Source organism: Vipera berus (assembly GCF_964194415.1).
Source record: "Vipera berus genome assembly, chromosome: 2".
Lineage (NCBI taxonomy): Eukaryota > Metazoa > Chordata > Lepidosauria > Squamata > Viperidae > Vipera > Vipera berus.
The window spans coordinates 107470503-107495194 of NC_138203.1; the positions used below are offsets into that span (position 1 = coordinate 107470503).

Below are 24692 nucleotides of genomic sequence, written 5' to 3' on the forward strand. Positions count from 1 at the left end.
ACCGTAGTGGTCCCTATTTTTCTACTTGCATTTTTACATGCTTTCGAACTGCTAGGTTGGCAGAAGCTGGGACGAGTAACAGGCGCTCACTCTGCTACGCAGCACTCAGGATTCGACCCGCCAAACTGCCAACCTTTTGATTGACAAGCTCAGCGTCCTAACCCACTGAGCCACCGCGTCCCTGTTCTGTGCATAGATAATATCTAAAGAATTCATACTAATTAATGGTCTATGTGTGACATACAGAAACAGTGCAATTGCAAACTTATGATGATGTCTGACATAAGTATATAGCTGGGTAGTACTTCCATAATATAAATACTTACATGTTAACATTTAACCCCTTATGCCTGTTCCCATCTGCAAGCAGATTTGCATTAGTATAACTCCCATCCCTCCGTTCCTTTTGTTCCTCGGAAATAATTGCTATATTCCAATTATGGGAGTCATCCTACCAAGGCTCTGTAACACTTACTAAATCAAATTTGCATTTCTTTACTATGAATTCAGCCACATTTTGTTTATTTCTTTGAGATTAATGTGCAAATTACAAATAGCATCAGCTTCTATAGCAATAGACATAAACCTCAGATCAATTACAGGCAGTGGTGGGATTCAAATATGGGAATAACTAGTTCTGTGTGTGGATGCCGCTTCTGGAAGTCCATTGTGGGCCTGGGCAACAAAAAATTAGCTAACGGTTCTGCCAAACTGGTGCGAATTGGCTGAATCCCACCACTGATTACAGGGGCTTCTTAAGAACACAGCTCTTTCTCTTTCTCTCCACCATAAGAATATCTTCTACAGGAATAAGAAAATGTATCACTAGATTTTTTTAAAATTCCAATTATTAGAGTACATGACAGCTTCTGACAACATTTTTGAAATGAAATATTCCCTATTTAATAGGGTCTTTTTTAAAAAAGGGAGAGAGAAATGTCTTCTTATCTACAAGGATGAAAAATTATGCTCTGTAGCATAAAAGCCATACCATTTTATTTCCAGGGCCAGAGAGGTTTCCAGATGCTCTACATAAGACTAAATATGTTCATATTTTTACCCTAGGATATAAGATACATCTAATAATCTTATGAAATGTTAATTAATATATGAAATACATATTTCTTCCAAATACAATATGAAGGGTTAAATAATATTGAAAAATAAGCAATAATAAAGGATTCTTTTCTTTCTAGGAAATATCATAGCAAGGGCTATTTTTATTGTCTATTTTTCATAAAAATAATAAGAGTTAATAAGGCAATTCATATGTAAACATCTTCACGGGAGCTCTGGGATCTATAGTCAGTCTCATTTGATGCCAAAGATTCCTTTTATTTTTGGTGTTTGCTGTCTTGGTTTTTTGTTATGAAAGCACAGAGGGGATAAGCTTTGCTGCTGCTTTTATTTGATCCTATATTTGAGAAATGTGTTGTGTTTACATATGTGGCAGTGAACTGAAAGGAATTTGAGAATATGTAGAAAGGCACTAATCTGTCCACTTCTGGCTGCTACATGTCCTACTAAGAAAATTACTGTGACAAAGAAGATGAGCCTCTAGCTAAAGAAGTTGCTTTCTAATAATAAATCAGTTGGAGTCCTTTTATCCATGATTATTTTCCTGGTCTGCTTATTTCAACTGGTTCCTGCTGCATTTGGTTTACTGGGGTCATGTTGAAGTACTATCCAGCCTTAAAATTCCTCCCAGCTGAATTCCCTGGAGGAATATTTGGGTTGCTGTTGGGATGTAGTAGACTTGTTGTTTGTGCTGAGGTTGTTCAATTTTTAATCAGTCAATTAAACATATGCAGCATGGTGCACACATGATTTCATATGCCTCCTGGATGAAATCCTAGGTGTGAGGTGGAGGAACATGGGTAATTTTGTTTTAGACTGGCTGTTGGTATGCAGGGGCAGTGAAGCAGTTAAAATGTACTTTCAGTTATGTATTAATAGGTTTGTTTTAATCTATGACTTTATGATAGTGTATGTTAGCTATGTTGATCATCCTATTTGGCTGGAAAATCATTCCAAATGCTATGGAATTATTGGGATTCCTTGGCTGTTTTTTCCATTGATTTTATTTTTATTCAATGTATAAATAAATTGCATTGCTACTAATGTATGAAGATACTAGTTAGTAGCAGTCAAAGAAGTTTAGAGGTAAAGTTTGCTGTTGGAATTTAGTTCTGTTTTTCTGGTAACACCTGAATCAAGAGAAAACTATGAAAATTCTGACGCAGTGACTAGTGGTGTTACATTTAATGAATGAACAAACTATAGTTAAATTGTCATATTCTGAGTAGATGGAATTCGGAAGTTTGTTGCATGACTGATTACATTTCTAAAGAGACAAATAGGTAGCAATTTAGAGATGTCTCATGCATATAGTTAGCTATATGCACATTGAGAGAAATATCCAATAATGGATTTTGTTTCATTTAGTTGACAATGGTGACATTAATATTGAACTTTGCTGTGGAAGTCACTACAGTCATTAACCTGTAGACATTAAGCCAATGTTAAGAATAGTAGGGATAGAGGACAGATTTATTTTTTGTATGTTTCAACTTCTCAGTTCATTTAGAATATAATGCAATCAAGGGTATAGATAAAACCAAAAAAATATTCTATAATTTGATGTATAGTATATCAGTTTTTAGAACTGATTTTAGATTTCTACATGTAATTCTTTTCCTTCTAAAATGAAATCAAGTAAAACGAGTAGAAAACACCAGAGAAGCAGCTTGGGGAAATTTCTGAAATGTAATTTAAATCATTATTTGTATATGAAATAGAGCATACCCTTCCTTATCTTACATTGGTTGCTAGAAGGTATCTCATTTTTATTAAATAATATAATGTTTGCTTTTGATATGATTCATTTTTAATGTTTTACAAACCAAATGTGCTAATCAGTAATCATGTTACTAGTAAATGCAAATATATATGCATTTCATAAGAACTGTCTCTGTGTTATTTCCTAATTTGCTCTCATCTGAAGCATAGGTAGCAATAAAGGAGAATATTTGTAGTTCAAGGTTGAAATGAGGGGTCCTTGATGCTCTCTGAACTTGGTTGTTTTCTTGCAGACATTTCATGACCCAGACTTGATAACATTACTTCCACAAATACAACTCAAAATATGGAATGGATATGTAGATGAGGCACCTATTATTATTACTCTTTCTCTTCTGTTGTCTTCACGTACTGCTACATCCACTATCCATGCTTTTTTGTCTTTCTTATCAACAGTTGTTACGTCTAGGGTGGTATAAGAGACATGTCTGTTGAATTCTAAAGTCCCAGAGTACTCTAGGTCCTTCATTTTCTATTGTTTATTTTATAGTCCCACCATTTCTTGCTTGCAGTCAGATAGTATTTCTTATAAATATTCCAATGCATCATTGTTGTTATTTTGTCATGTGCAATCTTCTTACAGCAACTATATGGTCCACAGTTTATTCAGCTTCTTTGCAGAAGCATGATTTCATCTTAAGGCTTGGTTTTGTGCATCTTAGCCATTACCAGGTCTTGTTCTTGTCTGCTTTGCCTGCTCATTTGTTATTGTACTGGCCATGTAATGCTGTGCCTTGCCATCATTTGGTCTTTCTTGTACGCCAGTCCTAAGTAAATCTTCATGGTATACCAGCCTCAGTGTATCTTCTTTACTGTCCTGTAGATATTTCTTTCAATGCCCCTTTTTCTTCTTCAACTGTCTAGTGTACTTGCAACAGTGCATGCCCACCTATTTTCTTTGGTAAGTAAAGTCTGTCAACATCACTGTGTTGTTGAGGGGCATGATTCACTGTTATTACCTTTCTGGCCATTGCAATATCTTGACTGTATATATGGACAATGTTGTGCAGCAGTTCTATATCAGATAGTGTTTTTTCCATACACAAAACATAGTTCTATCTATAATGTTCTATAACAGAACATTATAGAATAGTATATCATAATATATATATCATTATAGAAATGTTCTGTCAATGTCTGATATAGAATATACCCTTCAGATTGTCCATGTAAAAAAGGTGAAGAGGTTTTTGTTGTTTGATAGCCATGGCCTGATTTGTTCCATATTGTTTACAGAGGAATCAGTGCAATAACAAACAGTAGTGGTGATACTGAGTCTCCTTGAACAATTCTTTTCTTGATATTGGCCTCTCTCAGCCTATCACCATTGACCACCAACTGTGTCTTCCATTGTGCCATTGATCTTTGCACAAAGCTTCTGGTGTTTTTACTGATTCCTCTTATTTCTGGACACTTGATTATTCAATAACATGGCAGGGAGTTGAAGGTTTTCTTGTAATCAATCCAAGCTGGCCTTTCTTCTATCGTTATCGTTATATACTGAATATTATTATTATTATCCTGAATCAATACAGGACTCTTCATTAAAGACAGTAATTTTCCACACTGATTCACCATGTTAGATAGATGTTTGATGACTTTGCAGCCTAGGACTGAAAGAGGGTGACTGGTCCAAGGTGGGTGGCTAAGGAAGAACCTGGACATCTCCTATTCCTAGTCCAGTTCCTTAAACTGAGCGGCCACATCAGAAATTTAGTACCTGTCAGCTATGTTATATAACCAAATTACTGTACTTTGCAACCTACTATTTTAAGTTACTGTATTATTATTAATATAACAAAATAAGATGATAGAGGGGGACCTGGGAAGCTTTTTTGTTAGTGAACAGAAACTTCAGCACAAGAAAGCACATTCTTTTGAAATTGCCAGTTAGAAACTATTGATTTGCCTGAGAGTGAAGTTGATTTTTGATCTTAATAAGTCTTAGTAAGTCTATGATGGATGAAACTAGTGGGAATGTTCTTTTCTTTTCTTTTCTCTTCTTTTCTTTTCTTTTCTTTTCTTTTGTGGCTCAGGCTAACTGTTTGTAAATTGTATGGTCACATAGTATTCCAATAGTCTTACAAAACTGAACACTGGACACCTATGAACATATATAGTGTCACCCCAAAGGTTGGAAGGGGAAGGAAGGGCTCAAATATTCTGATTACCCCCTCACCAAAAAACTCAATTCTATCTTTTTAAAAATGTAATTATTTTTATTTTTAAAATACCAGATACAAGACTGCAAGAAGAAACACTGCTGTGTCCTAAAAAACAGCAAAACAGATTTTACATCTCTCTATAGCAGTTTTGTTCTATTCCTAGACAAGTATCAGTGTCTGAAATTATACTATGAAGTATAATTCTGAAGTACAGTTTGACACCTCTGTATTAGACAGATCTCAGAATCAGCTATGTCTTAATGCTGGAGACTCTCTCCAGGTGATGGAATGCATAATAATAATAATGCTTTGGTTTATTTAGTATGGAATCTTTAAAAATGGTCTTGGTCCACAGAACTGAATTACCAGATCTTAGGTTTCTTTATGTTTCTCCAACTCCAGTCACACGTTATACTGTATATCAGTATAATTTTATTTTCCAATAAAATTTCATTTCCAAAGTTGAATGTGATATAGAATGCACAAAGGGTATTACAGACAGATTTATTTATCTATTTATTTGCACAACCAAGACTACATGCCCACCTAGAGTAGTTGTAGGGGGTCTTAGCTACTGCTTATATTACTATCCCTGCAGTTGTAATTTTAGTATAATTCATGACTATACTTTTATTAAACTTGCATAACTGCATAATTATGTTTCATGCATTCGGTGCAAAGCTTGCTTTCAAAAGCACAAGAAAGCAAATAAGCAGTGAAGGGTTTTTCTGTTTGGTTTTCTTTATGAATTTACATTAACAGTTCTTTAATTTGTGCTTCCTTATGCCTGCCTTGTTAGATAGTTGTGTCATTGATTTTGAATCTGTTTGAGTGAATAAAAGCAGTGTTGATTTTATACATCTAAAATTACCAACAGCTGATGTTTAAGCCAAAGATGTAAAACTGGAACAAACATTGATAAAACTTACCATTTTCAATACCCACCCATGAATAGTTGTCACAAAACACAGATGGCCATTGGATGCCCCAAAGCATAATCCAGATTGCCAGAACAGCTGGCTGACAAACAGAGTTGTGGAATCAAGCCAAAGTACTGATTTTGATGTAATGCTTCATTTTGCCACTTTTTTTTCTGACAACCACTGAGGATCTCTTAACACAGGGAGGAAAATGACGAGGAGAGTGAGATATATCACATGGTTTGGAAAGGCAGGATGAATACAGTTACTTGAAAGCCATTAGGTTACAGCTCCATGAGGAAATGGTTGTTTCAGGATCTCTAATGTTTGTCCCAAACCTCATGGCATAGCTTCAGAAGCTCACCACCATGCTCGTCATAGAGCATGGTAGGCTTTGCCAAATAGAGTTAGCTCTGGAACTGAAACAGAATCAAAATTAATTTGCCCGTGTTTTCCAACTCGTAAATATATTGTTATACTCTCAATGCTAAGTCAATAATGTTGCAAAAAGAGGCTGAACATTTCCAACATTTCAGTTTTAATTTAACTAAGAAAAAATAACTTGTTTGCCAGATGCTTGATTGTAATATCAGTAAATCTGTGTTAAATGTTCTGTTCTTTGCTCATTTCATTTTTAAAGTTCAAATGGGAAAATTAATTTTCCTTTCCTTTCCTTTCCTTTCCTTTCCTTTCCTTTCCTTTCCTTTCCTTTCCTTTCCTTTCCTTTCCTTTCCTTTCCTTTCCTTTCCTTTCCTTTCCTTTCCTTTCCTTTCCTTTCCTCTCCTCTCCTCTCCTCTCCTCTCCTCTCCTCTCCTCTCCTCTCCCCTTCCCCTCCCTTTCCCCTTTCTTTCTTCTTCAAGTTGGAATAATACGTTATTGCTGGCGTTCTTGGTTTATTTTACTGCTCTCCATCATGTTGAAGTTTTCTGGCTATCTAGACTCCCAATTTGAAAAAAATGCAATGGATGTTCCTTATGAAACACCTTCCCCTAAGATTTGGATGAGTCTCCTTTCATGGCCTTCCAGAAGGCTATTAAGAACTAGCTATTAAGAACCTAATATTTGTGCTTCTGAGAGGAGAGGGTCATAATATTTAGTGGTGTCTAAGAGGTTTTTTAATCTTGTGGATTTTGGTATAGTTAATATTTGTTAGCTAGTTCGGGTTATTTTATATAATATAGCTAGCCATATTTTTTTTTAGTAAATTAATAAAACATGTCTTCCTTTGGGTCATCATTAAAGTGTGGAAAGCAACATAGGCTGGAGAGATGATTATACACAATGAAAGTGAAGATATTCCTACACACTTGGCTACTTTGTAATTAAGCTATTTTGAGAACATCACAGTTCATTTCATCAGTTATCAAAATTTCGCTAAAAGTCTCTTCTCCTCTGAAAGATGTTAAAAGGACATTCTTTTTCATCACACTGAATAAGAAATGGTAGAGAAAAATGCAGATTTTTCTCTATATGGCATCTAGTAGTATTTCATCACATTCTACAATCACACAGATAAGATTAAGAATGTCCTTTACGTTTTCAGTGATTGTACATTTTTCTAACTAGATTGTTCCAATTTTAATAGAAGGTAAATAAATAAATATTCCTCCATACTCCCAGTGATTCTGGACAATTAAAATATTTAAAAACAAGAAACAATACAAATATACACAAACAGAACAAACATATTTTCTTTGTTATATTCTGCACAAACCTAACATGGGTAATATTTGTCTGTGAGATTTTCTAGCCTGCTTGTTTATAAACAATGTCATTTTGGGGGTTTCTCAGAAAAAAAATCTTTTCATTAGGTAAGATGGAGCTCTCTAGCCTGTTTTCCTACCAGAATGTCCAAAGTTATGGAGAATAGTTGTATGAGTTTGTAGCTCTGACGTGGAATTTAGATATGTTACCATGTTGTAGGTATTATTATTACATTATTACATGCAAATTAACAGTCCTAATGGGCTTGGAGAATCACAAAATCTTCTTTTACCCCAAAATATATTACTGAGCCTTTTCCGCACATACCCTCATATTGGCTTCTAGTGACTTGATTTTGTTTTACTTTGTTTTGTTTCTGGGCAGTTGCCACACTTGTAAGCAAGGCCGCAGCCATTCACCATTTTATCTCTGCTGTTTATTGGAAGGTAATGGTGTTGTTCAAGATAGGCCCTTTCTGAAGCTGGTTTTCTGCAGCATACTCACTTCTGTGATGAACTGAAAGAATCCTAGGACACCATGACACCCAAGGATACAATTTTGGGGACAGAGGACAAAAATTGATTGATTTGATCTTAGTTTACAATAATGTAGAGACTCATCCCAATAAAAATATTAGATGCCATTATTGGGCAATTCTTTTTCTCCAAGCTTGGAAGAAGAAGCATCCGAGTGCCTGAACAATTTATATAACAAAGAAGCACCTGAATTGGAGGACACCCACCTCTTCCTCCTACGGCAGAGCAAGGTTCGAGAACTCATCCATTGCCCTCAAAGCGGAAGAACAAGTCCACAAGATAAAGCAAGCCGGCAGGCCTGCACTAGAATACGTACAAGAGTTTCACAAGATAGCCAGTCGGATAGAGAGGTGGCCCAAGCAATCCCTAGTCCATCATTTCAAAGAGGGACTAGACGACCACCTCTCCCAGGCCTGTATCTATTGAGCAGTACCTGATCAACTGCAAGAATGGTACCAGGCAGCAGTAAGACTAGATGTTCAGTTCGCCCGCTATAAGAAGCCACCCCCACCTGAAGCTGAGTTGAGGCCAGAGCAACCCAAATGGCAGCCACCACCACCCTGAAAACCTCCCAACTGCTGCGGCTACTGAAACTCCCAGGCCACCTGAGGTCCACCGATCAAGTGTTTCCAATGTGGACAACAGGAACATCAAACAGCGAATTGCCCAGTCTCCTACCCTCAGCAGCAGAGTAGACTGGGACCAGCAGCAAGGAAGAAACCAGCCCTGCAGCCAACAAGAGAGTGTGATGGGCACAGTACTTTAACTGTTTTAACTTCACTCTAAAGTACATACTGGGAGGGAAAACCTTCCTAGCTGATGCTCTATCCAGACTGCCCCAGTACAAAAGCAAGCATGAAGAGGTTAACAAGGCAATTATCTCCAATCCACAAACTGCTGCTCAACTCATGCCTCGCAGAGCCCCTAATCCTGATGACCCTGGGGCAAAGAAAATAAAACAAGAGCTCCTCACCCGATCAATGGTTCAAGGACAATCAAACCTGCCTAACATTGGATGGTTTGGCTTACAAAGGGGGAAAGTTATACTTGCCAGAAACCATCCGTCTTAATGCTCTCCGACATGGCCATGATGTAAAACAGGCTGGACACTTTGGGTATTTAAAAACTCGACATCTCATCTGCCGGCAATTCTGGTGGCCGGGATTAAAACAGGACGTGGAAAATTATGTCAAGAGTTCTACAGTATGTGCCACCATGAAAAGAATTCCAGGGAAATCCCCTGGGTTGTTGCAGCCAGTGGCAGACCCTTCTCAACCATGGGAAGAAATTGCTATGGATTTTACAGTAGATCTACCTGAAAGTAGAGGAAACACAGCCATCTGTTTTCAAAGCAGGCTCACTTCATCGCCTGCAAAGTGCTCCCGTCTGCTCAACAACTGGCTAAATTGTTCTTGAATCACATCGGCTGGCTGCATGGTGCTCCTAAATGAATAGTTTCAAACAGGGGGGTGCAGTTCACAGCTAGGTTTTGGAGAAGCTTTCTTAAATTAATTGGATCATCTCAAGGTTTATCATCTGCTTTTCATCTTTCTACTAATGGGGCCGCTGAATCCACTAACTCAATGGTGGAGCAATATCTCAGATGCTATGTTAGCTACCAACAAACCGACTGGACTGACCTCCGCCCTTTTGCAGAGGTGGCTTACAATAACGCTGTTCACAGCAGCACTGGCTTCACACCTTTCAGAGTAGCCACAGGAAAAGAGTTCAGCCCAATACCCAAATACCCCCAGGCACCCTTTGCATCACAGACACTTGCTCAATGGGTGAGGGGGTGGGAAGAAGTTTGGAAAGCCATGAAGACTGCCTTAAAAAAGGCTTCTGAGACCTATAAAAAGCAGGCAGATAAAAAAGGGCTCCTCAAAAAACATTCCAAATTGGAGAAAAGGTTTATCTGTCGACCAAATATTTACACCTCAAATTACCCAGTAAGAAGTTAGGACCGAAATTCTTGGGGCCTTTCCACATTTTAAAGATCATTAACCCGGTCACAGTAGAATTAAAACTCCCTAGGCTTTTAGGAAAAGTTCACCCTGTCTTTCATTGCAGCCTGCTGAAAACTTTTCAGGGTTCTACTTTAAGACTTCCCACTAAGAATACACCTGGACCCCTTGTGGTGCCAGGTCAGACCCACTATGAAGTAAAGCGTATTCTTGATTCTAGAATTTTTAAAGAGAAGTTGCAGTACTTAGTACAATAGAAGGGATATTCGCTGTCTGAAGCCACTTGGGTGAAGTCTAGCAATGTGAAAGCTGACAGACTCGTAAACAGGTTCTATAGGAAACACCCTAATAAACCGAGAGGCAATCCCTAACGTGCTTTTGTTTACATTACAGGATTTGTCCTTTTTTTAAAGGGGAGGCGGATGTCAATGCTGCTAGCATCAGATGTTTTTGCATTGACAACAGATGGAGATGCAGCCATTTTCTTCTTTTTGCTTTTAGAGTTAGATGATGTTGGGGCGGGAATGTGCATGAGAGTCTAGCTAGACATAATAATACTGAACCTAGTGTGAGTACCAAGGCTATTGAAATAAGAGATGATAAGAATTGGCGGGCTGGAGAGCTGGAAGGGAAGCCCGCACTTTAAACTAATTGGGGAATGTGATTTTTGACTGTTAACTGGAGGAGGGAATTGTGCTTTGGTACTATGTGCTCAGGGGAGGGGAAATCAAATTTTGGCTTTGATTATGTTAGTGCCGAAGTTATGCTACTCAAATAAAGATTCTTTAAGTTAAACAATGCCTCAAAGTTCTTTGAAGAGTTTCATCTGTCAGAACCATGACAGCTTATAAGTCCAATATCAATTCTCTGCAACAAATTGACTGTTTCAAGCACCACTGATCCTAAAAATAGACACTTTATTAGGGGATCTAATCTTTAGGGGATTTATCTTATTTCATTTTTGTTACTCTCCTAGCCCATTCATATTAGTAAGAACAAATTAAAACTCAGCATGAATACGGAAGAAAGTACAGTATGTGCTCAACATCAATGTTATATTAAGTTTATATTATGGGTAGATCTTATAAAGTGAGCTGTTCAGAAATGCAACTGAGTTTAATTACCCTCATGACCTCAAGAGTTTTTTATAAGCATCTGACCAGCTATTTGGGAAACAGAATGCTGGACTGGTGACTGGCTTGATCTAAATGTTCTAAATGAACTGAACATTAACGACCATGTATTGTATTGTCTTCATTTTGGATGCAAAATAAGCCACTTTTCCAAAACATGTAACTTTCAGAAAAAATGGAATCTTGTGATGAAGACAACAACAAAGGCAATTTTTTTTAAAAAAATCTTCTCTATGAACTACTTTTCAAAAATCAAAGCTGTTTACAGTTGATGGGCTTCTTGCTAGCATACTTCCAGAAGTCAACATTTGGGAATAGAATTGGTTTCTTCAATCTTATGTTTGCAATACGTATAGGCATGGGCTGACCACAAAGATTAATATGCAAAATAGTTTCCTTCTACTGTAATGATAAACAATAGCTATCAAAAGAGGATGAATGATGTGGACTGAGGAGAACATTTTTATTAATATTTTGAAAAATAAAAGTTTGTGGGCTCAGTTCTGATAAAGAACTAACTCTTTAGAATTAGAGCTATGCTGTGCTTTGGATTTAGTTCTGCAAAGATGCTTTGGAATGCATGAGATTGTGATGCAGTGCCTAGTAGAATAGTGTCATTTGCTGTATTTGCACTCCTATGTACACAGAACACTGCACAGTCCTACCATGAAGCAACTTCCTTCTAAATTCTTGCTTGCTGCATAAATAAGTTTCATGGGTGAGTGGAAGATACTGTTCACGTGCTCGAAGAAATGTTTGAAAGGCTACAGAGAATGACCCAAGTCACTTTGCAAATCATTTGATTTGACACTCCTGTAGACTATGGGGAATATTTTTGTTTTAGATGCTGTGGTTTCTACTAAGCATCTCTCTCTTCTTTCCACAGCTTTTAGTCGTGCTCCCGTTCCTATGGCAGTGGTCCGGAGGGAACTCTCTTGTGAAAGCTACCCAATAGAGCTCCGTTGCCCAGGAACAGATGTTATCATGATTGAAAGTGCCAACTATGGCAGGACAGATGATAAAATCTGTGACTCAGATCCTGCTCAGATGGAAAATATCCGCTGTTATCTGCCAGATGCTTATAAGATTATGACTCAAAGGTAAGGGTTGAACATTCTTGTTGGATGGGTTTTGTTTTAATCTTGCTTCCTACTTATGAAAATCTGTTATTGTTTGAGGGTGTTAAGGTATTTGCAATCTGTTTTCATGCTTCACATCCATGGTAGTGTAAAAATGAACAAAACAGTGAGTTACAATTACAGAACTGTATTCAGAATTTCAGAAGTAATTTAAACTTAAACTCAGTATTTATTGTACAAGAACCCCAAGTTGTTATGACTTTAATTTAACCATGTTTCATCTGTGGTCCCTTTATAGTTTTATTTCCTTTTATCTGGTGCCTTTTCTTTTCTTTTTTTCTGTTGACTTGCCACCTAAAGCACATATTTTCTCTTGTCCTAAATTTCCCTGGGATTAAAAACTAGTCATGGAATTATGTATTACATTAACTTCAGATGTGACTAGAAAACATTTAGAAGTGGATTTTTTTAATTGAGATCCTTCCTTACAGCTCCATGCTTTGTTTGTTTGTTTTTCCTTTTTTTCTTGTTTGAATTAGTCCCACTTTTAATTTAGACTTTGTAGATGTCACAGATGCTTCACATATGTTCTCTCCATAGTCCTTGCCCAGCCATGTAAGGTGAGTTGTAAATGAGGGACCTGAAACTGAGTGACAGAGCTTTAAACTGCTGAGTTCGTGGCAGAAGCTAGAATTAAACCAGGATTCCTTACTTAATAGTCCATTTCTTTAGACAACACACCACACATAATCATAAGACTTACTTCAAAATGTAAACACTCCTTTTCTGATATTCTCATCCTCACTATTCTGCCCTCTAGTCTTGTTCCTTCTTTAAAACAAACAAACAGACAAATAAGCCAATCACATCTGAGTGTGATACTCATATTTACTACCAGCTGAAGATTAGTGTATAATCTTGTTCTTGGTAGCTAACACTACCTACTTAATCTTGGTTCCCTTTAAATGTATATTTGTGCAATGTTATAATCTCTGTTTGAACAAATATATTTATGTAAGCTTTGAGTTGGCCTTTTCTTTATATAAGTATGTCACAATTCTGACAGACTGTGTTACAAAGAAGCAGCATCACTCAACAAAACTTTCCTAAATTTCACATATGACCCCAGTGTTCCCAGAGATTATCCACAATTTTTTCTGAAATACTTAATGTCTATTTTTGTTGAAAAGCTTTCTGAATATCCGACCACATTTTTTATCATTTCATTTTAAATCCTCATTAACATTAGCTGTAGTAAGCATTTATATCCAGAAAATATAAAACTAAATGCATTTTAGCTTGAAAGCTAGCCTGACATGCTTTCATCTTAAAATAATAATTGATATTTGAACCTGCAATGGAAATGATAGCATACATTAACTACTATCTGACTTTGCAGTCTCTCTGTCTCATCTCTATTATATAAAAAGTCTAGTGATGCTTTAACTATGAGATTATTTATTTGCTGCTTATTTACTCTTTTAGAGGCATGCAAGATTTTCAACTTTAAATACATTATATATGGTTTTCACTTTAATGAAAATATGATGTTCATGGGCAAATAAATTCCAGTAAAACAAACCTGGAGTGTTTATGTGCAGGAAATACAAGCAACATGTTGAAATACTATATGGCTAGTATTCTTGTCATTTGAAAGACTGTCATTCCTATATTTTTTAAGTGTCTTCTTCTTGGAAGAATACTAATCTGTAATTTTGTTGTTAGGGCCCTGATAAGCTGAGTCAGGACTTTGAAATTGCCCATTAAGAGTGGCTAGCAGGCTAGATAGGCAGGCATATGGGTCACTTATAATTATAGGGCTGCAAGGGACCTTGGAGGTCTTACAGTCCAGTCCCCTACCCAAGGCAGGAATCCTTATATCATCCTGGACAAATAGATGCCCTTTTTAAAATTGAAAACCTCCAGGGATGGAGCACCCACAATTTCTATAGGCAAGCCATTCCACTGATTAATTGTTCTCACTGTCTGGAAGTATCATGTGGCTTTGCAATAATGTAGAATTAACTTATCTAGTCATGTTTCCTGTCTGGTTTACGCAGCTGGGCTGATAATAGGTGAGAGCTGCTATTAGGGTCTGTCTTGTAGCAATAAGGTGGTGAAGCCACAGTACTTCTCCACCATTATTGCATCCATGAATTGGTTTTTTAGTAGCTTTCTGGGCTGGGGGAACCTGGATATTCCAAGGCTGTGCAGAGGAATCTTCAGAGGATCTGTGGATAAAATCACTCAAATTTGTTCCCAGTCCTGCAGAAATGCCTGGGTCTCAGTCTTGCTCTGCTGTTTGGCCACATTTGAACTTCTTGGACCTGAGGAAGTAAACAAGGTTCTTACGACTTGGACTTCCAGTTTGCCATGCAGCTGCTATGGACGGCTGGAAGACTTGCTCTCTCTCCCCCGTCCAGTTCTGCATCGCTGGGGGCCCCTGAAAAGGGATGAAAGTTGCCCCGAAGAGGCAACCAGCAAGGAGGGGCGCTTGCTGGATTGCAGGAGAGCCACAACTCTCCCGTTAGATTTGGCGATCCCTCCAAACCGGCGGATGAAAGGACCGGCCATTATGGCTTGTTCCTAGGCTGTGAACAGCCGAAGTCACATTTTCCACCAGGCAACATTTAAAGCAGCGCAGAAGAGACTGGGTGAGATCTACCTCTTTTACACCCTAATTACTTTCTGTACCTCCTTAAGCTGCTAAGCATTCTCCCCCCTGCAGTGAGGGAAGGGGAACTTTAGCCCTCCCTCCAGAAAGAGCAGCAACTAAATACCCAGGGGCATTTTAAACATTGAAAAAGTAACTGAATCCCAATTGGAACTTTATTTCTTAAAGCATGTGGACTTAAAGATTTTTTATTTCTTATTTTTCATTATTTACAACAGCTATGAAAGGCTCTGTGTTCCCTAACTAGGAAAAAAAATCTCTCTCTTGGATTTTCTAAGTGTAAAGACTTTAGTTTAAAAATATCAATATGGAAGAAGGCCAGGAACAAAATTTCTTTATAGATGAAGATCAACAAACTGTTGCTATGTTGAAAACACTAATTCAAACTCTTACTACTACCAATGAAATACTAAGAGGCTATGTGAAGGAACAAGAAGACAGCCCAGATATGACCACAGCTAAAGAACCATCTATACAAAATACAATAGAAAAAATGAAACTTTCAAATATGATGACAGAAGAATCTACAATTCAACAAATATTGATATTTGAAAATCCAGAAAAGATATCGACAACTTGGAAAAAGGAAAAGGTTTCTTATACAATACAGAAGGAACTAGAGGATCTAAAAAAAGAATGAGATGAGAAGACAAACAATTCAGAACAACCACGTCAATATAGAAGAATAAAGAGACAACCCACTAGACCTACAAGTCCTCTCAAAAAAATGGCGACCAGATGGTTTTGCCAACATCAATTAATATACATGATATTACAAGGAGATTGGTTTGATAACCCAAAAACAAGGACATGGAAGATGATTTGGCAAAGGAAAAAAGCCAGAATAAGACTGAAGAAGAATGGAGTTTTGACCATCTTATTGAAATCTAAAACAGAATGTACTTAAATGGATAAGATGTGCAGGTTGAACACAAGACATTGTTATGAACTGAGATAAAGAAAAAATTTGGTCATTAAAATTTAGTTGTATAAATAGTAATAGATAATTTGAATATTGATTTGTGCATAAAGGTCATGTAAAAGTGAATAATGTAGATAAGCTAAAAACTTATTGTTGAAAGTAATAAATAGGTCTATATGGACCGTTAAAAATGAAAATTATCAGTTTAAGCAAGAGATAGCAGATACGAAGAGGAAGAGAGGAAGTATTAAATACTGAAATAAAAAAGAAATTTTGATTACTACTTAAAAAAAACACAACTGAAAATTAGCAAAAAGGAAGGATATCATATTGTATCCTTAATTTGTTGACATAGAGGGTGAGAAGTTAAGTACCGGTAAATCAGATGTGTATTTTGAATATTAGATTTTGTGAGGAATGGTGATAGATGAATTGGGAGTATATTAAAAATGATAAATATCAAACATTAAATCTAAATGTTAGTGGAAATTAAAATTGAAAAATTTATTAGGTTATTGATTCTCTAAAAGATTGTATGTTAAAACAACTGGAATATGTGTAAACTAAAAACTATGGATATATGTAAGAAAGTTATTTTTATGTGATTGATAGGATAAAACTTGTCATTAAATTCACAAATAGAAGTACATATGAAGGGAAAAAGAGAGGAAATGTATAAACATTTAGCAATCTGAAATCTGTGCTAATGATATCTGTATATAATTGAATTACTACTACCCAGCCACCACACTGCTTTTCAAATATGTAAATGTAATATTAGAAAATCAATCAAATTTGTAAAAAAAAAAGATTGTTATGACTCAGCCACTTGCTCATTAGACCCATGCCTCTCCTGGCTGGCTCAGGCTACTGGTGTGTGTGTGTGTGTGTGTGTGTCATGTGGTATCTCCTGGAAAACCTTTTAACTCAAAAGAAGCAGAAAGGACATATTTACAAATTCTTATTTTTCCAGAAGGTTTTCCAGAGCTTTAAGAGTAGGAGTGTTTATAAGATAATGAGCTAAGGGGTCCTTGGTGTTGTCAGAGCTTTCTTGTTTTCTTGCAAACATTTCATTACCCTAACTAGCACTGCTAGCACTGATGATATTACCTAGCTTGGCTAATGAAACTTTTGCAAGAAAACAAGCAAGCTCAGAGAGCACCAAGGATCCCTTATTTCAACCCTGAGCTATAAATATTCTCCTTCATTGATAATGAGATACACACAAGGATATATATTAAGAAAAATCCTTGTTAAAAGTATACAAAATAGGGAAATAATGTACAAAAATGTCTCTCAGAAAAAGTGTCATGGGTGTGGACAGTGAGCAACTCTCCATTATTGTTTCTGCCAGTGCTTTTTTTGTAAAAGAAAAAGGTGCCGGAACTCACACATGTCATACAACCCGCCTTGCCTACCCTACAAGGTTCCATCCCAAAAAGGCGCCGGAATTCCGTTCTCAGCGTTCTATGAGGAAAAAAAGCCCTGGTTTCTGCTATTGTGGTTGCAACAATTCTCCCCAAACAGCTTACAGGCAGGGACCACTTGTACAAACAATTACAGATCAGAATACAATAAATACTATTTAAAACAAATGAATGTTATGGCATCTTCCTGCACAGCAGTTGGTACTATGAGAGGAAAAATCCAGCTGAGCTGTCTTCTACAGTCTTTGTGGTCTGCATTTCTCCCTCACTCTGATTTTCTAATGTGATAGCACAGTGTTAAAAAAAAATCAAGGGAAATGCTATTTAATCCATACTGGGCATTAGAGGTTGGTAGTGATCCTCTTACAACTCTCCCAGTGGGAGATCCTTTTCAAGAGCAAAATCACCAGTCCATTAGTCTCTTCCTTACAAATTGGATATAGGCCAAATTCACAGAGACATGATGTATAAAAGAGAAGGGGGGGGGGAAGGAAAAACTATTTTTCTGGTCAGAAATTATTACTTACTTTAAAAAAGTTCAAATCTCCTGAGGAGATTAATTTTATCCTGGGGTACTGAGGAAGATAATATAGATAAACTTTATATTTTTGTTTTTGCTTTGAGAAAACATGGAAGTCACCACGATGTAAAAAAGATGTTGAGACTCTAGAAAGGGTACAGAGAAGAGCAACAAAGATGATTGGGGGACTGGAGGCTAAAACATATAGGGAACGGTTGTTGGAATTGGGTATGTGTAGTTTAACAAAGAGAAGGGTAAGGGGTGACATGATAGCAGTGTTCCAATATCTCAGGGGCTGCCACAAAGAAGAGGGAGTCAAGCTATTCTCCAAAGCACCTGAAAGCAGAACAAGAAGCAACGGATGGAAACTAATCAAGGAGAGAAGCAACCTAGAACTAAGGAGAAACTTCCTGACAGTTAGAACAATTAATCAGTGGAACAACCTGCCTCCAGAAGCTGTGAATGCTCCAACACTGGAAGTTTTTAAGAAGAGACTGGACAGCCATTTGTCTGAAATGGTATAGGGTTTCCTGCCTGAGCAGGGGGTTGGACTAGATGACCTCCAAGGTCCCTTCCAACTTCTTCTTCTTCTTCTTCTTCTTCTTCTTCTTCTTATTATTATTATTATTATTATTATTATTATTATTATTATTATTATTATTATTATTATTATTATTATTATTATTATTATTATGCATCTGGGGATTGGGGGGAGCCAATATCCCCGCTTTCAAAGAAGGAGAAAGGGAAAAAAGGAACTGTAAACCAGATTAGACAACCTGTGACCCCAGTGGGTCATTGTTTCAGAGCTATTCCCTTACTTAAACTGAGAAACAGACTGACCAAGAACAAAAAAGCAATGGGAGCAGGAGCAACTTTTGACTTCCTGCAGGCTTGACTGCCTTCTGACATTCAAAGTTGGGACTAGACCATAATCTCTGGAGCCTCTGGAGGGCTAGGATGAGACCAGTCTATTTGATTTCCATTGGCTGAAAGAGGGGCCAGTCTAATGTGGAGGTCTAGGGCAGGACTGGTCTACTGAACTTCAGAGCAGTGGCATAACAACATGGCAGCACTGAAGCAACCACAAATTTGCTGAATTTCAATTCCTCAGAAGTCATAGGTCCAGATTTTGGATGCTCTTTGTAAGTTCACCCTTTTGAGATATCTTTGTTCAAACTCTGTTTCCCTATGATGTACTGTTTTGCCCAGCTAAAGGTTACAGCCATGAGAGTTTCAGTAGTATATAGATCAGACATGTCAAACACAAGGCCCGCGAAGTGGTTTCATGCGGCCCGTGAAGCCATCCTGGAAACAGTGAGGGAACGGCCCCCACTGCCTTGGCCCTGGCCCAGAGACCCTCCTTCTGCCAGAGACCCTCAGATCTGTCCCACTCCTGCCCAGGCCCCCATAGGCACCCTTGATGCGAACCATGTAGAGCTGGCCACGCCCACCCAGTAGGCCATATGCACTCTAGCCACACCCACCCAGTAGGCCACACCCACCCGGCCCCCTGAGGGCAACCACAATGCTGATGCGGCCCTCAATGAAATTGAGTTTGACACCCCTGATATAGATGGTCTGGTGCTGATATCTGGGAAGATTCTAAAGCAAAACATAAATTTAATTTTTTGTACTGAGAAGAGAGTTGTATTCATTAACCAAATGGTCCTTCTGACTCTGTAATTTTATTCTGTGAATCTGTGTTGATGAATACTTTGCTTCCAAATGTGCCTGATAATTTATGTGATTTATTTTTATCTATTTATTTATTACATTTTTATCCCTTCCTTTCCTTTAATTGGTTAGGGCAGCATAAGAATTGGTAAGAATACTGAAAAATAATATCCAAATATTTTCAGTTGATATTTTAGAATCATTTAAAAACTACAATCAAACCACCCTTTCAGTGTCAATTCCAGCTTGTGAATCCAAATAAAACTCCAGGTTCATGCTGTTTCCGAAAATCTTACAGTTTATTCAATACACGGTAATGTCAAAGCAAAACTAACTTTGAGATTTCCAGACACCAGTTCATAGAATTAAACAATAATTTCTCCGGACAAACCCCCACACTCTCACGTAGATCATGTAAACAATTTCACTTTGTTACAGAAACCATCTGCTTCCTCTCCATACCTGCTGCAGTGTCCTTGGAAAGGTTTCACATTCTCATGTTCTTCAGTGGAATCATAGAGGTCTCGTTTCGTCATCTGTTGTTAGCTGCAAAGTCGTGTCTGACCCATCGTGACCCCATGGACAACGATCCTCCAGGCCTTCCTGTCCTCTACCATCTTCTGGAGTCCATTTAAGCTCACGCCTACTGCTTCAGTGACTCCATCCAGCCACCTCATTCTCTGTCGTCCACTTCTTCTATTGCCCTCAATCTTTCCCAGCATTAGGCTCTTCTCCAGTGAGTCCTTGCTTCTCATTAGGTGGCCAAAGTATTTGAGTTTTAGCTTCAGGATCTGGCCTTCTAAAGAGCAGTCAGGGTTGATCTCCTCTAGGACTGACCGGTTTGAACACCTTGCAGTCCAAGGGACTTGCAGGAGTCTTCTCCAGCACCACAGTTCAAAGGCCTCAATTCTTTGGTGCTCCGCCTTTTTTATGGTCCAACTTTCACTGCCATACATTGCAACTGGGAAGACCATAGCCTTGACTATATGCACTTTTGTTGACAGGGTGATGTCTCTGCTTTTTAGTGTGCTGTCTAGATTTGCCATGGCTTTCCTCCCCAGGAGCAAGCGTCTTTTAATTTCTTGGCTACAGTCCCCATCTGCAGTGATCTTGGAGCCCAGGAAAATAAAATCTGTCACTACCTCCATTTCGTCCCCATCTATTGCCAGGAATTGAGAGGGCCGGATGCCATGATCTTGGTTTTCTTAATGTTAAATTTCAACCCAAGTTTTGCACTCTCCTTCTTCACCCACAACAAGAGGCTCTTTAGTTCTTCTTCACTTTCTGCCATTAGAGTGGTATCATCTGCATATCTTAGGTTGTTGATATTTCTCCTGGCAATCTTAATTCCAACTTTTGATTCATCTAGCCCTGCCTTTCTCATGATGTGCTCTGCATATAAGTTAAATAGGCAGGGCGACAGTATACAGCCTTGCCGGACTCCTTTCCCAATTTTGAACCAATCAGTGGTTCCGTGTCCAGTTCTCACTGTTGCTTCTTGACCCACATATAGGTTTCTCAAGAGACAAATGAGATGGTCTGGTACTCCCATCTCTTTAAGAACTTGCCACAGTTTGTTATGATCCACACAATCAAAGGCTTTAGCATAGTCAGTGAAGCAGAAGTAGATGTTTTTCTGGAACACTCTAGCTTTCTCCATGATCCAGCGTATGTTGTCAATTTGATCTCTAGTTCCTCTGCCTCTTCAAAATCCTGCCTGTACTTCTGGTAGTTCTTGATCCACATACTGCTGGAGTCTAGCTTGTAGGATTTTAAGCATAACTTTACTAACATGAGAAATGAGTGCAATGGTGCAATAGTTTGAACATTCTTTGGCACTGCCTTTCTTTGGAATTGGAATGTAAACTGATCTTTTCCAATCCTGTGGCCATTGTTGAGTTTTCCAAATTTGCTGGCAAATTGAGTGTAGCACTTTTACTGCATCGTCTTTTAAGATTTTGAATAGCTCAGCTGGAATATTGTCACCTCCACTAGTTTTGTTGTTGCTCAGCTTTTCTAAGGCCCACTTCACTTCACATTCTAGGATGTCTGGCTCGAGGTCAGTGACCACCTCATTGTGATTATCAGGGACGTTAAGCTCATTCTTGCATACTTCTTCTGTGTAATTTTGCCACCTCTTCTTAATCGCTTCTGCCTCTGTTAGGTCCCTGCCGTTTTGGTCCTTTATCATGCCCATTTTTGCATGAAACGTTCCCTTCATCTCTCCAATGTTCTTGAAAAGATCTCTGGTCCTCCCTATTGTATTGTTTTCTTCTATTTCTTTGCACTGTTCATTTAAGAAGGCATTCTTATCTCTTCTAGCTATTCTCTGGAATTCGGCATTCAGTTGGGCGTATCTTTCTTTTTCTCCCTTACCTTTCGCTTCCCTCCTTTCCTCAGCTATTTGCAAAGCTTCCTCAGACAGCCATTTTGCTTTCTTGCATTTCTTTTTCTTTGGGATGGTTTTAGTTGCTACCTGTTGTACAATGTCGCGAACCTCTGTCCATAGTTCTTCAGGCACTCTATCAGATCTAATTCCTTAAATCTATTTGTCACCTCTACTGTATATTCAACAGGGATATGATTTAATTCATACCTGAGTGGCCTAGTGCTTTTCCCTACTTTCTTCAGTTTAAGCCTAAACTTTGCAATGAGAAGCTCATGGTCTGAGCCACAGTCAGCTCCTGGTCTTGTTTTTACTGACTGTATAGAGCTTCTCCATCTTTGGCTGCAGAGCATATAGTCAATCTGATTTCTGTGTTGACCGTCTGGTGATGTCCATGTGTAGAGCCGTCTCTTGGGTTGTTGGAAAAGAGTGTTTGCTATGACCATCGTATTCTCTTGACAAAATTCTATCAGCCTGTGCCCTGCTTCATTTTGTACTCCAAGGCCAAACTTCCCTGTTATTCCAGTTATCTTTTGGCTTCCTACTTTAGCATTCCAATCCCCCATGATGATAAGGACATCATTTTTTGGTGTTAGTTCTATAAGGTGCTGTAGGGCTTCATAGAACCGGTCAATTTCATCCTCTTCAGCACTGGTGGTTGGGGCATAGACTTGGTCTACTGTGATATTGAAAGGTTTGCCTTGGATTCGAACTGAGATCATTCTGTCATTTTGAGGATTGTATCCCAGTATTGCTTTTCCTACTCTTTTATTGACTATGAAGGCTACTCCATTTCTTCTGAGGGATTCTTGCCCGCAGTAGTATGCCTGTTGAATTTATTGTTATCACTGCTATCAAATCTTTCTTCACAAGGGGGCTATATGGGTCATTTCTCCCCTCCCCCATCCAATCAATTCCGAAATGCTTCTGGTTATGAACATGCAAGGCAGTTTTACTTTAATGCGTGAATTCAGAACCAAAGTGAACATCAGCCCTAGTTTACTACTTATCATTAAAACAACACAGTTCTACAACTAGATTTACACAGATACATAAACATTAGAATTATTTTATGCAATGGCTGGTAGTTCAGCCAAACAGGCATTTAGTACAGCAAATTTTTGGCTTATGAGAAAGGTTTCAATATTTTATTAGCTTCAGGGTATTTTTATTCTCAATTATTTGGACAGAGTTCAGAGATATTTGCACAGTGCTGCTGAGGCCAAAAAATTTCTTATCTTCAGCTCCTGCTCAGATCTCATTGGAAGATTGCAAATATTCCATATTCTGTGTTTCTGCTTACCACCAACTCCAGGCTACTTATCTTTACCTTTTAATTAGACTTTTCTTTGTTCTATATAATCGACCTTGATAACAGAAAAAAATGTTGCGCAATGGACCCTTTTCCAACTGTGATTAACTTTTTCCTTCCCCTCCTCCCCAGCCTCATGGTTTTTCATCTCAAGTAAGCTTGCTGAAAATTTATTTGGCAGAAATAGTTTTTTTTTCTTTTTTAACTTTTCTATCCTGTTGGTTTATACTGTACTATTATGGGTAATAATTACATATTTAGTAATGTAGGCACTGTTCAAATATTGGCTGCAATAACTTTTGACTAAGGCAGGTTGGGAAGTTGTATGGCTCAACCACAGGCTCTCCAGTATTGGTTCATCACTGCTTTCAACCTTTTCAGAAGATGTAACACAACTTTAAATCCCATTTTAAATTATAATACTTGCCCACCAAAATACTATTATTGGACTCCTTATATTTTGCATGGTCCTACTATTGTGGTGCAAGTTCTGCCCCTTTTCTATGCATATAACCCTCAACTTACAACCAATCACTTAATGACCATTCAAAATTACAGAACAGTCAAACAAAGTTACAACCCATCCTCCAAATTACAACTGCCACATCACTCCAACAAAATGATCACATTTTGGGCACTTGGCAGTTACATCATCTGGTAAAATGATTTTCCAGCAAAAAAACAACCCTTGGAGAGTTGGACTGGGACCACATGATTTGCCTGACAATCATGTGATTCTTTGAATGACCATGTGATTCGTTTAAACAACTTTGTAAAAACAATTGTAAAATCAAGGCATGTGGTGACTCGATTTAAAATCGCAACAACGTACGACCCATATTCTGGACTCAGTTGTGATTGTAAGTCAAGAACTACATGTTTGTGTTTGATGTCATGTGGCACATATCAAAGTGGGGGGAACTTACATTGGGACAGCACAACGCTGCTTTCATTATTTGTCTTCTGATGTCCTGACCAAACATTCCTCATACTTTTTTTGCACATAAACATATTTGTTTCCTTTCAGTATTTTAATAATTATTCTCTTCTAAAGTAAAACATGTGAGAGATGTATTATAGACCACGCTGCCACAAAATTAAGCAGTTCAGTTGATAATTAAAATTTCTGTCTTCAAATGGTTTGAACAATAGATTTATTGAACAATAGATTTATTGAACAATAGTAATTTTTTTAAGGAAAAATTGAACTATTTCTCGAATCAGTAGGGACTTGGTTTGATCTCTGTCTGTGATAGGTTGTATAATAAAAGCATTTATTATGTTTGCTTCTATGAAAGCAACCACATGTTGAGTTAAATCCTTAGAGAATAAAATGGAAGAAGGCATAAGTTCTTCTCAGAGATACAGATCCTTGGTCTCTGCTAAATATCACCTTAACAAGTTTTTATCCTGC

General features: G+C 37.8%; 1 protein-coding gene across 17 annotated transcripts in view; it reads left to right on the forward strand.

Annotated features, from left to right (window-relative positions):
• Positions 1–12175: 12175 nt before the first annotated feature.
• Positions 12176–24692, forward strand: part of ADGRL3 (adhesion G protein-coupled receptor L3) — a gene marked incomplete at its 3' end in the record, with an annotated part of 400329 nt that continues 387812 nt past the window's right edge. For all 17 annotated transcript variants that reach the window (XM_081321797.1, XM_081321796.1, XM_081321791.1 and 14 more), the window contains exon 1: positions 12176–12381. In XM_081321797.1, coding sequence (XP_081177923.1) covers positions 12191–12381 — 191 coding nt within the window. In that variant the 5' untranslated portion in view covers positions 12176–12190. The remainder of the gene's footprint in view (positions 12382–24692) is intronic.